Source organism: Triticum dicoccoides, chromosome 1B (assembly GCF_002162155.2).
Source record: "Triticum dicoccoides isolate Atlit2015 ecotype Zavitan chromosome 1B, WEW_v2.0, whole genome shotgun sequence".
Classification (NCBI taxonomy): domain Eukaryota; kingdom Viridiplantae; phylum Streptophyta; class Magnoliopsida; order Poales; family Poaceae; genus Triticum; species Triticum dicoccoides.
In genome coordinates this window covers 604,437,098-604,453,514 of record NC_041381.1, presented here as the reverse complement: position 1 = coordinate 604,453,514, position 16,417 = coordinate 604,437,098, and the positions used below count along the sequence as shown (strand labels likewise).

The 16,417-nt window shown below is 41.0% G+C and overlaps 2 protein-coding genes across 2 annotated transcripts; one reads left to right on the top strand and one right to left on the bottom strand.

The window, feature by feature from the left end:
- Positions 1–3,478: 3,478 nt before the first annotated feature.
- Positions 3,479–10,986, top strand: LOC119349030 (wall-associated receptor kinase 2-like). Its single transcript, XM_037617042.1, has 3 exons — positions 3,479–4,441; positions 7,992–8,135; positions 9,615–10,986. The coding sequence occupies exons 1-3, from the start codon at positions 3,481–3,483 to the stop codon at positions 10,823–10,825; spliced, it is 2,316 nt and encodes a 771-aa protein (XP_037472939.1). The 5' UTR covers positions 3,479–3,480; the 3' UTR covers positions 10,826–10,986.
- A 99-nt stretch (positions 10,987–11,085) lies between these two features.
- LOC119349031 (probable transcriptional regulatory protein At2g25830) lies at positions 11,086–14,680 on the bottom strand. Its single transcript, XM_037617043.1, has 7 exons — positions 14,465–14,680; positions 14,260–14,375; positions 13,848–13,909; positions 13,218–13,374; positions 12,572–12,852; positions 12,177–12,297; positions 11,086–11,675 (listed from the first exon to the last, which is right to left on the bottom strand). The coding sequence occupies exons 1-7, from the start codon at positions 14,559–14,561 to the stop codon at positions 11,583–11,585; spliced, it is 927 nt and encodes a 308-aa protein (XP_037472940.1). The 5' UTR covers positions 14,562–14,680; the 3' UTR covers positions 11,086–11,582.
- Between the last annotated feature and the right edge of the window lie 1,737 nt (positions 14,681–16,417).

The following is a 16,417-nucleotide window of genomic DNA, read 5'->3' as shown; positions in this document are numbered from 1 at the left end:
ACCTTATAAAGAGGTGCAATTCTCTCTCAACTTATGAGGTGGGACTAAACTTTAGCCTCACTCACTCCACTCACATGTGTGCATGAATAGGCCAAGAGAATTTCAAAATTTTAGTTGGGCTTCGGGCCAAAAGCCCACTAGCAAATTCCAACATTGTGTCTCCTGTAGTGAAAATGTTGTGACACTTATTTTGTACAACCTTAGTACTAAACTAGTACAATGTTTATACTCCCTCTGTCGGAAAATAAGTGTCTCAAACTTAGTACAACTTTGTACTAAACTAATATAAAATTGGGACACTTATTTTGGGACGGAGGGAGTATAAAATTGTAAATTTTGCGACATTGACAATGCATGTATAATATGAACTCATATGTTTCGGCGCTATTATATGTGCTTCTACGTAACATATGTTTTCAAACCGTCCTACTAATTGTTTGTTCAAAATGGCCGCCCTTTTGCAGCAATGAAAGCCACTTGCTAAGGTTGTGGATGTCGATGCCATATCTATGATAATCTTCAAGATCCGCGCCTATGTCGTCGCCCTCTGCCAGCCTTTGGCACCGCCTCTCACATATCTTGATCGTATTTTACTGTTTTTATGGGTGGCCTACTGGTATGTTTACTCGACAATGTTTTCTGTACTTGGCTAATGTGCCGATTTATCATGTTGCTACATACCTAACTATCATTTGTTGGACGACTTGTCGTTATACCCCCGCAACCTTCGATCCATCTATCCAAACATCGTTCTACTTCAGAACTGAGTTCAGTGACTTTACCAATCGCTTTTGATTACAATGGATATCAATTAGATGGATGGAGTCTTTCTTACTGATGTGGGCAAGGCAAGCAGCTCCTCTCGAATAGGTTGATCGGTGCCTTTCAAAAAAAGAAAATCAAGTTTCTTGTTCCCTTTTTTTTGCAGGGTAAGTTTCTTATTCACTCCAATACATATTAACTGACGCTGGTCTAGCACAAAGTTGTAGAAGATCAACGTCAATTAGTATGAATCGAAGATCTAAGTCAATTAAAATGAGACTAGTAGAATGGACTACTGACTGAGATTTCTGTGACCGCATGTGCGGCGTCGTGGCGTGTTGACCAATCCTTGGACGGGCAACAAAGACGTTCGGGTCAGAGTTTCCCGCAGCTCTCTGCGTTGGATGCACGGTCCACGACAGTGGTGAGTCGGCGAAGCTTATGGACGCGCGTTGGTCGCGTACTATTAGCAGCGTGGTTGAACAAGAGCCCTCCGTGCTCTTCCGCTACACTCGCAGCAGCTGATAAGATCCCCATCAAAGGAGGGACTAGCTGTACAGGAAGTCGTTGGTTTATACGGGTATTTTTTGGACGGGCTAGGTAGCAAAGTTCAACGTGATGTAACGCCACAGTTGACTAGCATGATGGGTGTGTTTGGTTTGTATGTAGTTTGTCATATCTCCCCGGTAATATTCCGGAATCAGGTAGCTACAATATGCAAAATGCTGACGGCTTGCAGCGTCCAGCTAAACTGTTTGGAGTTTAGATCCTGTCCGCTAATTAACATCTCCAACCTTTGGTGCATCCGAATTAGGGATGGCACACGGCCATTAGATTAGGGGATAGGTGGAGCCACCCATACCTTTATGCATCTCGTCTGACCTTACCCATCACCCGTACTCATATTCGTTAGCGGATACGATTTTTTCTTATACCCGTCACCCGACAGAATAAACGAGTAAAGTACCACGTTTGCAAGTTTGATCATTACATGGTCATAAACATCAATATATAATCATAATATATAAACGACAATACATACTTATAAACAACAAGCCATTCTATAAACAGCAACACTTCCTCGTAAATAGCAACACCTCAAAACAACAACACATACTCATAAACAATAACACATAGTCATACATTTTAATTTCAAACTCGCGACAAAATGTATCGGTAATTTGTCTGTGTTGTTCAGATTTTATACGGGTATGGGTATGAGGGTATGAGTTATATGGTCCCATACCGATACCCGCTCTACTCTATGGATATGAGATTTCCCTATTTATATACCCATGGATAATTTTTTGGGTCATATCCTTACCCTAATAGGGTTTCTATCCGGCCGTCCTAATCCAAATTACTAGCAACCATGTGTTTTTGTAGATCTTGAATTGCAATCATGGTTTTCTTTCGAGCGATTCTTAGTTTAATTACCGACCATTTAATGAACACGGACTATCTGATCCCGAGCTCAAACGCTCCATGATGAACATTAAAATTGCAAATAAAAAGGAAACAAAATATAAAAAACATTGTGAGAAACTTTGATAAATGTTTTGTGTGCTCGTAACATTCATTCTGAAATGACATTCATGGAAGTCATGGTAAGAAAAACAAAATCAATGATCCAAAAATATTGTTTTTGAAGCATTTTGGAGTGCTTTTAAAAAAAAGAAAATTTCATGCCTTTTGTGAATGACGTTAAAAAGGGGACGCAAACACTGAATACATTTTCTGAACGTTAAAAAAGAAAATTCTCGGTGCTTTGGTGTAGTGGGCTCAACTCCCAGATGGCAGATGCAATGACACGTCATGTGAGCCATGAGTGATACACAAGGATAGACGACTTAAAACACAAGGTCTATATTTTTGCAGCACCAAAGCACCGAGAATTTAGTTGTCATGTGCGTCGATGACTCGCTCAAAAAGGACAAGAGTCCATGCAAATAAACAAAGGACAAGAGTGAGGCTTTTTGTTTACCCTAATAAGTGTCGAACATTTGTCATAAGAGGTTGGCATTTGCAAACGTTTTTCGATGACAGTTTTAGTTATCTGAGGATGGCATTTTCTTCAGAAGAGCATAGCACCTTTTGGTATAGAAGGTATTTTTCACAAGAAAATGCCACCTCTTGAGCATGATCCAATGGCTGTAAGGGCCTTCGCTGGGACCCCTAAAAATCAGACGTCCCCCTAATAACAATAGGGTGTGGTTAGGTCTCAGTCAACTGAGACTTAACCAAGTCTAAGTCAAGTGATATAGTATGTAAGAAGAAAAAAAACTGAAAATAATTTTTTGCACAAATCTTCATGCAAAATCAAAGGAAGATACTATTGACTAAGACATAATGAAGTCTAAGTCGACCGAGACTTAGCAAATCTGTAAAAATAACGTTATTTTTAGGGGGAAGTCAGGCCTTCCTGGGTTAGTAACTGCGATTTGGGGCTGGAAAGTTTCCTAGGAATCGGGGTTAGGTAACTCCTTACGGAAGCAGCATGACGTGCCTAATTCTGATATTCCCCGAACTTGCGTGATTTAATATGAAGCCAAATTCCCCTACTTGTTACTCTTGACGCGCAAGGTTGACTTGCCGTGCATAGTCTCTCGCTAGCACTATCACTCTAGCCTTGAAATACCGGGAGTAGATCAGTATTAGCATGACCGAGCACTTGGGAAGTAAATAATAAGCAGTAGGCAAGAGAACAACACTCGCTCGATGGCCATAGCCTCAGCAGCGGCAGTACTCGTGCTAGCGATCGTGGCCGCAGCCGCGGCCACGGCAGAGACTACAGCGCCGCCGATAGGGCTGACCGGCTGCGCCACCAGCTGCGGGGACGTGAGCGTGCCGTACCCCTTCGGCTTCGGACCGCCGCGCTGCCACTGGCCGGGGCTCAACCTCACCTGCGACACGAGCGGCTCGCAGCCCCCGAGGCTGCTCCTCGGCGACGGCGCGCTCCGGGTCGCCGCGATCTCCCTCCTGAACGCCACCGTCCGCGTGGTGCGCGCGGGCTCCATCATCGACAGCGCCAGCGTCACCTCCGACCGCAACGTCTCCTTCGGCGGCGGCTTCGTGGACGCCGGGTACATGCTGTCCAACGGCAACGAGCTCGTGCTCTCCGGGTGCAACCTGCTGGCGACGCTGGTGGAGGACCTCGGCGTGGGGCCCGGCAGGTCCGGCATCATCAGCGGCTGCGCCTCCTTCTGCTCCTTCCGCAACAAGAAGGTGGACAGCGTCGGCCAGCTGGCCGGCAAGTACTGCTCCGGCATGGCGTGCTGCCAGGCGCCCATCAACTACCACAGCTCGCCCACCGGGGTGCACCTCCGGTGGCTGGACGCCGGGAACCACAGCGAGGCGCTGACGTTCCTGCCCACCTACGTGTTCGTGGCGGAGGAGGGGTGGTTCGACCGGAGGCCGCTGGCCGACGAGCTGCTGAGCGTGAAGCAGGGCCCGTCGAAGGCGGCGCTGGAGGTTCCCTTTGTCCTCCTGTGGGGCGTCAAGCAGGGCCTCCCACCGCTGCCGAGCTTGACGGCCAACACGTCCACCGCTTGCTCCGACGAGGCGCACCGCAGGCTCTGCAAGAGCGACCACAGCGTGTGCGCGGTCGGAAACCTTGGTTATACGTGCCAGTGTCAAGGCGGCTACGACGGCAACCCCTACCTCACCCAAGGGTGCCAAGGTTAGTCTGTAGCTGTGTGCACTGCACATCACCTTTTGGATTCAACGTCTACCTCGTACAATAGGGCGCAATTCATCGCAGGAAAATGAACCAGGGACAGTTTACCTACCATCTCGTTGCATAAAATAAGACAATATTCCCGAAAAAAAGATAATATATTCTGTTAACCTTAATTTTCTCTATCTATACTTATATATATAGGAGTACATCAGTAGATAGTACTTCCTCTGATCCATATTACTTGTCTTAGATTTATAGGTCGTACTATTGGCAGTTGGATAGTTGTCGGTCGAAATGACAAGTTTATCCGGCCAGAGGTAGTGGAAACCATCTCAAATGGGTTTAAATGAAATTTTCTTATGGATTAACAGTAATAATAACCCAAAAAACAGTACTAATAATATACGAGGTTCTCTATTGCAGTAATAACCAAGTTTATGACAGCTAAAGAAACAATTTTAACAATATGTGTTCGGATAGGTGGGCAGAACGAAGCGAGTGGTGGTGGCAAAAATGATGCACACACGGGCCTTTTACTGAGTGTTATAGACTTTTTCTTAAATTCTCTTCACCCCCACCCCACACCCCGGCAATGCTACACGTACAAACGATTTACAGGCTTTTACAGGATGGTTAACCTTGATTGGTCAATAGGTGAGCGGGACGGCCCACCCTCCTGAAAATCAGGGGGGGAAAGGTTTGTGATTGGTTGTTAGATGGAAGGAGCGTGTAAAAGCGTGTAAGTCTTTGTATGTCTAGCATTTTTGCCCCGCACCCCACCCCTCCTTGAATTTCACCCGGGTGGGCCCCCTCACCCCCCAATCCAATCAAAACATGCCAATTCATCATCAGCCCGTAAACGTTAAGCAATTTTTCATCGATGTAGCATTTCTTGGGTGGTGAACCGGGGGAAACTAGTTTTGCTACACCTACGGGATGCATACGGGATGTTGTGGCTGTTTTTAAAATGACTTTGTTGGGCGCATCTTGAAAGCAAGGTCGCGTACATCTACCAATTTTGGGGGGAAACAAGGGAGCCGCTATTTCTCACTTACTAGATAATTCTCAGTGCATTGTATTTTGGTATAAATATAATATTGAATTAAACCATGATTTATCTGTCTATAATTGTATAAAAATACATTTTATCTGATAAACACTTATTTAATAAGTACTTATTGACTTATCATGAAAGCATAATTCCATTTGGTAAGTCCATAAGAGATGATACAACTAAATGACCCTAACAACACTTTATGGTTTATTAATGGATTACATACAAATATTATGTGTACTCATCTGATCCGGGTCAGTTTTTGAAGAAAAAAAAAGTATCTTAAATATTCCAGTTATTGCCGCAAATGAACTGATAAGTTGGCGTCCCGATCGGTGAACCTGAACTAGCAGCCTCACAAAGTCACAGATTGGTTGCCTGTTTCTTTTTTTAAAACTATGTTTGCCGCCCGGTGCTAATAGAGCTATCTTGTGTACCTGCATATTAAAAATGAGTCTGATGTGTATGTGACCTTCAGCTAGAAAATAGAATTCATACAATCTCCCAACAATGCGAGGCGTGTCTTCTGTAGGAGCTGCACTCTTGTCGGCGTTTTCTTTCCTTTTTTTTCGTTTTTATTTTTTATAAAATACGCACAAAAATAAAATACTCAGATACCAATTTTGAAATACACAATAAATAATTTCTAAATACACATTGATTTTTTAAAACGCATGATAATTTTTTTAATCTGGCATGAAATTTTCTTAAATATGCAGTGAACATTTCTGCAAGATAAACATTTTTTAATATGAAACACTAATTTACATACAAACTTTTAAAATACACGATGAACATTTTATAAATGAATGAAGGTCATTTTTAAATAGATGATGAATATATTTAATATGCAATAAAACTTTATTAATACACAAGGATTAATTTATAAATATGTGACAAATCCTTTTCGAATTCAACAAGAATGTTTTTTGAATACAAGATGTTCATTTTTAATGCATGATGAAGAAGAAATAAGAACATAACGTTAAAAGGAAAAATAGAGAATAAAATAATGAAAAATAAGGAACAATAAGAGGTGGAAAAGAAACGAGAAAGTGGTTGCATTTATGTAAATATGCCATGGACATTTTTTTAAAATACTCGACTATCTTTTTTGAAATACATGATAAGCGTTTTCCAAACACATGTTGAAGTTGCAATACAAACTATTAAAAAATATACATGTTGAATTTTTAGAAATACATGGTGAACATTTTATGAATATATGATGGAGACTTTTAAATACACGATAAACATTTTGTGTACATGATGAATTTTTTAAAGTACACACAATTTTTTACATACACATTATATTTTTCTAATACACTATGAACATCTTTTAATACAAACAAATTAGTACATGGATATATTTTTTGTGCATGATGAATCTTTTCTAAAATAAATAAATTTTTAATACACAAAGAAAAGTAAGAACACATAAAAAAGTAACACACACACACACACACAAATATATAAAGCAGGAACTTACAAAGAAATAAAAAGGAAAATATTATTATTATTATTATTTAAAATAGTAAAAATAAAAGGAGGACAAACAAATAGAGAAATGGGAAAATAAAATAAAATTGCACCAAACTGAGAAAAAAACAAAAAAACACTATAGTTGAATAAAACTAGTCCCCAAGGTTTAAAAGAATTGGTCCCAAAAGAAACTACAAAACGGACGAAGCATGGGTTTGAAAAAATCAAACGAACAAACGTCTCCATCCTCTTCTCTCTACCTGTTGATCATGACCATGGTTCTTAATAGTGTGCAGCCCGATGACAACAATGGAATAAATCCACGCGTGGGAGTGCCCGGGCCGCCCCATTGAAGCACAGTTAGAAAACCTAACTAGACACAATTGAAGCACAATTGAAGCCAGATTTGGCCATCTCACATTCTACTTTAAGGAAGTCGACACAATATTACTTTGACAAAGTGACTTATCGCCACCGCACCCAAGTAGTGTGCTGCCCAACCTCTTAATTTAGTGCCAATGGGTACTCATGCTACACTTTGACTAGGTCATAATGCCATACACCAAAGAAAAGTGTATAATAAATGAAGAAGGCAAACTGTCAAACGAGGTAGTCGAGTGTTAGGTATTTGCGCAATTGTAGTAAACTGAAGCAATATGTCAATGAATAAGGGAGAAAGGGGAGAATAGGTCTAGCGGAAGTGTCATGGAAACGGGAGAGTTTTTCACTAAATGCCATTGTAACAATTCATCATTTTTTATGGTATAAAAAGGGAGAAAGTTTTGTTGGAGAATAAGAAAATTACACCGTCCACATCCAAATGCAAACTACAAATCATCTTTTTCAAAGATGTAATCTGGATTCAATATTTTCCGGAGATCAAAGTTAAAACAAATGGGTGCTAGTTATATTGTTATAAATTGATCAATCAGTAATGCAAGTGCCCATGAACTAGGGCTTGTATGTTTTCAGGAAGGTCTTTATGATGCACTAAATAATATATATTTGTCATAGATGTCAATGAATGTGAGCAGCCACATGACTATGGGTGCTTCGGCAAATGCATCAACACAATTGGTGGGTACAAATGTCAGTGCCCACAAGGAACCCACGGCAACTACACCATCAAGGATGGTTGCATCAAGTCTGCGGCTACAGGTTAGTACATATGTTTCAACTTCTTCAACTTCATTGGTAGCCTTAGATAATTTAATATTCCATCATTGGTTGTACAATACACATTTATTCTTTCATTTGACCATTAGTCCTTTTAGGTATTTGATATTTTTGTACAAAATACATTAGGGGCATGTCAAAGTATATAATAGCATATTAAAATAGGGTTACAAGAATTTACATACATAATGAGGGTCTAGATTATTAAAACAGATTCTTATGAAATAGATAAACATAGATCTTTTTTATGCATTTAACTTGTCTCCACAACACATAGACAAACAAAACCAGTTGTGAGGCTAATCTTCCATGTAATTCTAGGAACTTGTGTTCTCAAAGATTTTTCTATTGCATAGTTTCATATGTTACAAGATATATTAAGGGATACTTCTATGAAAAATGTTACTAAGGAAATTACATTTTGCATCAACTCTTACATTACCTGGCCGAGTGGGGCACGAAGCTAGTGGTCTCACACCTTAAGGGCATGCACAATGAAGATGATTAATCATGGGTGTCGAAAACAAAGAGAGGCAATATTGCCACATCATTAATCATATGCATAATAGTTAATCTCTGTAATGTAATTTGGTGGTTAGGTACACTCATTTTCCTTGTTAGCACACCTTAAAGCACCTGTTGTGAACTTAAGCATGTCTCCTTATAAGCACATGTGTATCATGTGAGAAACAAAACCTTTTTACAAAGCGACTATATTCTCCTCTTGAATTTCAAAACAAAGGTTATTGTCATGTTGGGAAAGTTGCATAAATTTTACAATCCAATGTCATCAGGAATAATCCCATAGAACGACATTTTCTCACACCTTTTAACCAACCAATAAAACCTTGTAGGGCAGTTTCTTTTAAAGAATGAGCAACTTATTAAAATCTTGCTTCATATATGGAACTTTGGTATATAGTCTCAAACTTGATGAGAAAAGGTTGGGCATATATATAGGGAAGGCCTTGCTACTCCAAACATGATGCCTGATAAAAGATCGATTTATAGCCTGCTCATTGCACCCGATTGATTCCATCATTAAAAGCATTGTTTTTGTACGTGCTCTAATATAAAATATGCTTTTGTTACATATTTTAACTATATGAGCTAACAATCATGAAAATTCTTTCTTATCTGAGGCTCGAATTAGGTGAGTGAGGTTTTTATTCTTGTTGCACACTACACTCAAGTATTGCAATCAAATCTACATGTATTAGGGAAATATATACAAATTCCTTGTAGGCTAGAGCATAACTTTTTGAGTTGCTCGGGATCTAGTTCAACGCATACACCGTGTATGTCTCTTAAAAGGTCATGGTTGTACTCGCTACACTTATTTTATTTCATGTATTTCCTTCAAAAAATATAAATATAGGATTTTGGTAAAAGTACTTGTTGATGTTGACTTCGAGTTCTCGGTATTGAGAGTAATATTAATATTAAGCCACACATATACAGGAACAAGCATCGGTATAGGAGTTGGCATTGCAGTAGGCTTTATGCTTTTGGTTCTCGCGACAATCTTCGTGGTCCAAAGGTTTAAACATAAGAGACAGATACTTTTGAAACAAAAGTTTTTCAAGCAAAATCGTGGACAGTTGTTGCAACAATTAGTGTCCCCAAGGATAGACATCGCAGAAAGGATGATCATTCCAATAGATGAACTTGCAAAGGCAACAAATAACTTTGACAAAGCACGTGAGCTTGGGGGTGGAGGCCATGGTACAGTCTACAAAGGGATCTTATCGGACCTACATGTTGTGGCCATCAAGAAGTCAAAGATCACTGTCCAGAAAGAGATAGACGAATTCATAAATGAGGTAGCCATCCTCTCACAGATCAATCACAGGAATGTAGTGAAGCTTATTGGATGTTGCCTAGAGACAGAGGTACCATTGTTGGTTTATGAGTTTGTTTCTAATGGAACCCTCTATGACCATCTCCATGTTGAAAGGCCAAAATCCCTTTCATGGGTAACTAGGTTCAGGATTGCAACTGAAATTGCGAGTGCTCTTGCCTATCTTCACTCCTCAGTTTCAATCCCAATTATTCATAGAGATATCAAGTCTAGTAACATACTTCTGAATGAATCTATGACATCGAAGGTGTCAGACTTTGGAGCTTCAAGATACATTCCGACGGATAAAACAGGATTAACAACAATGGTTCAAGGAACAATTGGATACTTGGATCCTATGTACTTCTACACAGGCCGCCTCACAGAGAAAAGTGATGTGTATAGCTTCGGTGTCATTCTCATCGAACTGCTAACAAGGAAGAAACCATTTTCGTATTTCTTCCTTGATGGAGATGGCCTTGTTTCTCATTTTGTCAAGCTGCTTGCTGATCAAATGTTGGTCCAAATACTAGATCCGCAGGTCATAGAGGAGGGAGGCAAAGAAGTTCATCAACTCTCCATACTTGCAGCATCATGTATAAAGTTAAATGCTGAGGACCGGCCTACAATGCGACAGGTGGAACATACACTCGAAGGCCTCATTGTATCCAAGAAATTTATCCAAAACAATGTGGAAGTTGAGAAAATCTTAGAGAATGGCATTACTATGATGAATTGCTCGTTGAAAGAAGGCAGAAAAAGCCCGCCAGAATGCAGCAGAAGATATAGCATGGAAGAAGAAATATTGATGTCTGCAAGGTACCCTCGGTAGAGACGCCAGCTTTGTACCACGTGCATAATCATTATAGCTAGATTACTCACTTCTATATTCACAAAAAATGGGGATTACTTGCTTGTATTTATGTGTTGTTCTAGACTAGAACCTCTGTTACTGTCGCTTTTTCTGTTATAATGATATACAGTTGTCATACTTCTGATTTTGTCCCGCTGAATAGCTAGGGAGCTACACATGCATCTTTTGGTAAAGGCCAAGTTTTGTTGATCGATAATGCAACAAAGGCAATACAAACATCATGAGTACATACCCCGTCTCTGTATGAGTATGATGCACACAACCAAGATTACACCAATGCACACACACACACACACACACAATATATAGGGGGGAAAAGGCCTCCAAGGTCCATGCATAGGTCAGTTTTACTTGTATTGCTTACAATCACATTAAAAGACGCGGTTACAACATTCGATATACGAGCAGCCTCTAGCAACTCACTGAGACGCTGACAAGGTGAAGATATTAAGGGACACCAAACGTAAGGTAAAACCCTGAGTACGAGATGGCAGAATGCGGGGAAAAGTACCCCCAGAAGGAAAATGTCGTGTTCACCAATTTTCATTTTGGACAACTGAAGCTGATGATGTTCAAGTGTGCAGGCTTGGTAATCGGCACAAACAGTGCTGATAAGAAATCATTAATGGACACGAAATTGTAAACAAGCCCTACCCAAATGGAGTCATCGAGTAGAGTCTTGAGAGCTGAGAGAGCCTGTGGGTTCCAAATTGGCTCACTTCTGGTCTGTGTAGACAGCATCAACATCATCCAATTCAAGCAACTTCAATACAAGGTCCTTGTTAAGTTCCATGGCCTCGTCATCCACCTGTGATAAAAAGTGAAAATGGGTATTGTCAGATCTCTTTCCAGATATATATGAAGCTCCTAGGAATTATTTAGCCGTTGAATACATGACAATCCAATGTTGCTAATATGGATAACATGATGCAATGATCTATGAGTTGCTTTCAGACATGCTTTTTTATCTCACTCGGGTATGCTATACCGAAACTCGACTGGACGATAAGGTAAACCTAAGGTGCCCAGTCCTGATTTTATCACATCCTGCCAATGATTGAAGCAACTTATGAAGATGCAGTAGTCCTAACTTAATTTAACTAACATCAATGAGAAAACGAGCAGCTGCACCAGGTGGAACATGGCAGCACACGAGGTACATCATAAATAAACCATCCAACTCTAGCGATATATGAATTTCTCAAATATATGGATAGAAGATTCAAGTTTCAGAGGAACATGTGGTAGCATGTGCTCATTAATTTTCAACTCGTACAAACTTGACCACAATAAAAGGAAAACCAAATACCTCAATCGGATTGAGAGGCAGCAGTTCATAACCATTATCCGTTTCAAATTTCAGTCCTTCCTCTTGTAGCTTTGATAGCACAACAGGATAGTTTTCAGATGTAGTAACTATCTTGTAAAATCTGAAAGAAAGAGAGCAATTGTAAGAGCAGTCTGTGCTCTGAAGAGACATCCGTTGCTAAATGTAGAGAACTAAAAAGAAAAGGACCAGGAATATCACATGCCGTTCTCTGACTTTAAACATAACTTCTCTGTATGCATGCAGTGTCTTATGGAAGTTACAACAGCAGACAGTATCTAACTTGTGTTAATTTACCAGTTGTAAGATACTACGAAAATGAAGATCAAATCCACTGGGTCGGAGTTTAACATTTCTAGTTGATATCAGTAGGGTACCTCTCTAGAACCTCTTCTTCAGAGTCATCTTCATCATCAAAATTTGGTTCAATAACATCATCAGCACCAGCATCCAAAGCAACCGAGAGTAGTTGGTCCTTATCAGCATCTGTAACTTTTATGTTAACCACTCGAGCTTGTCTGAATCTGAATGTAACAGACCCAGAATCAGCCAATTTTGCTCCACAGTCTTTTACAACATTTCTAATATCCGCAATAGATCTTGTAATTTTGTCTGTAAGGACCTCGACGACCATGCCTACTCCACCAAAACCATAGACCTGTTGAAATGTTTCAGGCACTTGGAAACTTTCACAAGATACAAAATATGACCTGCATACTTATTAACTCCTGAACACAATTTACCTCATATCTTGTAACTAGTATTGCCTACCAACATCATATATTTGTTTATTTTGGAAGAGAACTGTAGGAGTGACCCCTATATACAATTAGGAACCCAAATTTGAATCCATGAGGATTTAAACCTAGGTGGGTTGAACAGGCTTAAAACCCAGGTGGTAGGGTTTTACATCCATTTCCCCAACCAAATGAGATGGGTACACTTTCTACCAACATCACATATCATACTGCCAAATGAACCTGATGATAAGGTCCACATTAAACTAGTGATAGAGAATTGTACCTCATAAATCTTTTCTGTGTAAGTATCCTGACCCTTCTCTGAAGCTCTTTTGATGTTACGCTCAACAACTTCCTTGGGGACATCAAGCTCTCTTACTTTCTCTAGTAGCGCTGCTAAAGCTGTGTTGGATGAAGGACTTGGACCGCCCTTCTTGATGCTGCATGATACCCATTTGAATATATAAGGAGCCAAATTAATTAAAATATATTATAATGCCTGATCTTGTCATGCCATTTCGAATATACATTTAAGATTTAGGGTCAAAAGGATATGAAAGCTCATCTTTAAGGGACTAGTCACATTCAATGGGTAATATAGAGGTAATGACCAATCACAACAGGCAATGGCAATATACCCTAACAAGATATCCACAATTAAAACACATTATGCTACTCCCTCCGTCCCGAAATACTTGTCGGGGAAATGGATAAAAATGAATGCATCTAGAACTAAGATACGTCTAGGTACATCCATTTCTTCGACAAGTATTTTAGGACGGAGGGAGTACTCAACAAGGACACGTTAGTAGACATATTAGGAAATTATAGGCAAGTTCGTGGATTAAAAAAAAACAGGCTGCGGCAAAGATAATTTTAGGCAATACAAGCTCACAGGGACCGTAACACCTACGCAGCAACGATTTCTTTTCCGATTTTGCTGTTGCGCTTCATCTTTTTCAAATTCTGAGCACCCTGAGCCAAAGAAACAGCTGGTATAAGAATATGCATTAAGAGGCGAAAGATAAAACTGCACTTTTTTGTGTGAGAAAAGATAACTAAATTTAGCTAGCAAGCATCAAATGTTGTTCCTGTTAATCTCGTCAACATCTGTCCTTGTGCAATGCACAATGGACATGAAAATTAGCATCAGAGCTAAGTCAGAAACAACTGAAACATGACATTCTTTTGTAGAGTACAACACTGGCACACACGGTATACGCACTTCCGTAGAAGCTAGAGACAACCAAAATTTGCACAGAGGGTTGACCCTGAATCTGAACTACTGCGACATGATGCAAAAGAGCGTGCCAAGAACAGGTCACCTTCCTCCCGGCGATCTTGCAGGAGCGCCGCCCCATGCAGAGCGGCTGGAACGTCCAAATCCTCCGCCTAGCCACGTGCCCCTGGAACAAGCTGGCGCCACCAGTTGGGCCATTCCCTGATGGCACCGAAAACATAGTCAGAAAGACCAATACCCAAGGGGCTGGATCGGACGAGGGGAGCAGAGGGTCGGTGGCCGTGGCTTACTGTGTACAAGGGAGGCGCTCCTGAGAGCAGAGGCGGAGGACGAAAACGAAGAGGCCCTGTGGAGGAGCGCGCCCAGAGCCCGCGCGGCGGACGCCATGGACGGCGGCGGCCGCAGGAGCAGCGGAGTGGAGCGCGCGCGGCTGGTGCTCGACGGATTGCCGCCCCGGGCAGCGGCTGGGTGGGAGGAGTTGTGCTGGGAGCGAGACTGGATCCGGGGGATTGGAAAGGCACGGTTCAGATTTGTCTCGGTCTACCCTGAGTCGTCGGATCAACCTTCGGTCTTCCGCCCTCCAAAGCCTTTTACAGTAACGTGCAGCACTCTGGATATTGTTTTTGGCTCGCAGGAGTATATGCTCTGCACGTCAAAATGTGAAAAAAAAAAAGTCTGTTCATTGTCACAAATGATACCTTCAAATTTATAGGGGGAAACTTAAGCATGTCGACCTGTGCAAAAAAAGAAAAACAAGCCGAACGATAATTGTTTCCTTCAAATGGTATACTTAATTTTGTTTGTTTTGCCGATGAAGCACTGCTATCATGTTTTGCATAAAAATTGGCAAGCGCATTTTTTAACTAACATGAACACTTATAAAAGAAGAACAGAATTTTTAAATTTTATTTCCTATTTGTTTCTAATTTACTGATCACAACATGCTTTTGTGACATGGAACATGCGCGGCACTTTTTTTTTTTGCAAGGGGAATGTGCAGCACTCAGCGATGCTTTGAGACACGGGTTGTATGTTTGTCCAAGAAGCTAGTGATTTTTCATGAATCTCACCATCCTTCTTTATTTCTATAAAATCCAAACTATTTCAAATATGTTCCGCAGTGAAGTTTCACAAATTATGTTGATATGAAAAAAGTTCTAAATATCTTCCACCTAGGATCATCTCAAAATCTTACGTTATTAATGGGTTTCAAAAGATTGGTCGTATCCAAAAATTATGTTTGTGAAGCGGGCTCGCGAGTGTGGTGGTGTGGATGTTTGTCTGCGTCTATGTTGTACTCGACGTTTCTCATTTCCGTCTCTTTCATGTTCTTTACTCTTTTATTGAGTCACCTAGTTTTCACTAGCTCCTCTCGCGTCCTCCTCTGGCAGCTTCACTGGCTGGATTCGAGATGGGAGGGAAGGTCGGGGTTGTCGATCTTGGGGGGGGGGGTATAGTGTTCCTTCATATCTCTCTGAACCTCATCGCATTTTGAGCCACGTCTCACGACCATACATCTCTTCTCTTAGTCAACTTCCTTGACGGAAGAGAGTTCATATGGATCTCGTGGCAACTTCTTCAGTAATCTCGTTGGTCGTCGGACATGACTGAGGCAGATACTATCTCTCCCCTCACATTTTGTTGACGTGGTGGCAGAAGGAGAGTGGAGAACGTGATGATACGAGCTCATCTAGATTTGGTACATGGAGGGATGATACGTCTTCATTGTATCTACTTTTCTTAACGCTTTTCCTCTTGTTTTGGACTCTAATTTGCATGATTTGAATGAAACTAACCCGGACTGACACTGTTTTCAGTAGAACTACCATGGTGTTGTTTTTGTGCACAAATAAAAGTTCTCAGAATTGAACGAAACTTTTTGGAGAATTATTTCAGAATATATAAAAAATACTGGAGCCAAGAACCACCAGAGGGGGTGGGGCTGGGTGAGCACAACCCACCAGGGCGCCCCCCCTCCAGGGGCGCCCAGGTGGGGTGTGCCCACCTGGTGGCTCCACAGACCCTGATTCCGGCTCTATAAAATCCTACTTTTGGAGGAAAAATCCAGGAAGAAAGTTTTATCGTGTTTCACAATACGAAGCCGCCGTCACCTTTTGTTCTTTATTGGGAGGCCAAATCTGGAATCTGTTTTGAGCTCCAGAGAGGGGGATCTTCAGTCTTTGTCATCACCAACCCTTCTCCATCGCCAATTCCATGATGCTCCCCACCAGGAGTGAGTAATT

Excerpts from the sequence above, each read along its gene's own strand:
- LOC119349030 (XM_037617042.1), top strand. The coding sequence starts at position 3,481 with ATGGCCATAGCCTCAGCAGCGGCAGTACTCGTGCTAGCGATCGTGGCC. Across the intron at positions 4,442-7,991 it reads CCTCACCCAAGGGTGCCAAG|ATGTCAATGAATGTGAGCAG; the intron begins GTTAGTCTGTAG and ends TATTTGTCATAG. Across the intron at positions 8,136-9,614 it reads CATCAAGTCTGCGGCTACAG|GAACAAGCATCGGTATAGGA; the intron begins GTTAGTACATAT and ends ACACATATACAG.
- LOC119349031 (XM_037617043.1), bottom strand. The coding sequence starts at position 14,561 with ATGGCGTCCGCCGCGCGGGCTCTGGGCGCGCTCCTCCACAGGGCCTCT. Across the intron at positions 13,910-14,259 it reads GCAAGATCGCCGGGAGGAAG|GGTGCTCAGAATTTGAAAAA; the intron begins GTGACCTGTTCT and ends TCTTTGGCTCAG. Across the intron at positions 13,375-13,847 it reads GGAAAAGAAATCGTTGCTGC|CATCAAGAAGGGCGGTCCAA; the intron begins GTAGGTGTTACG and ends GGTATCATGCAG.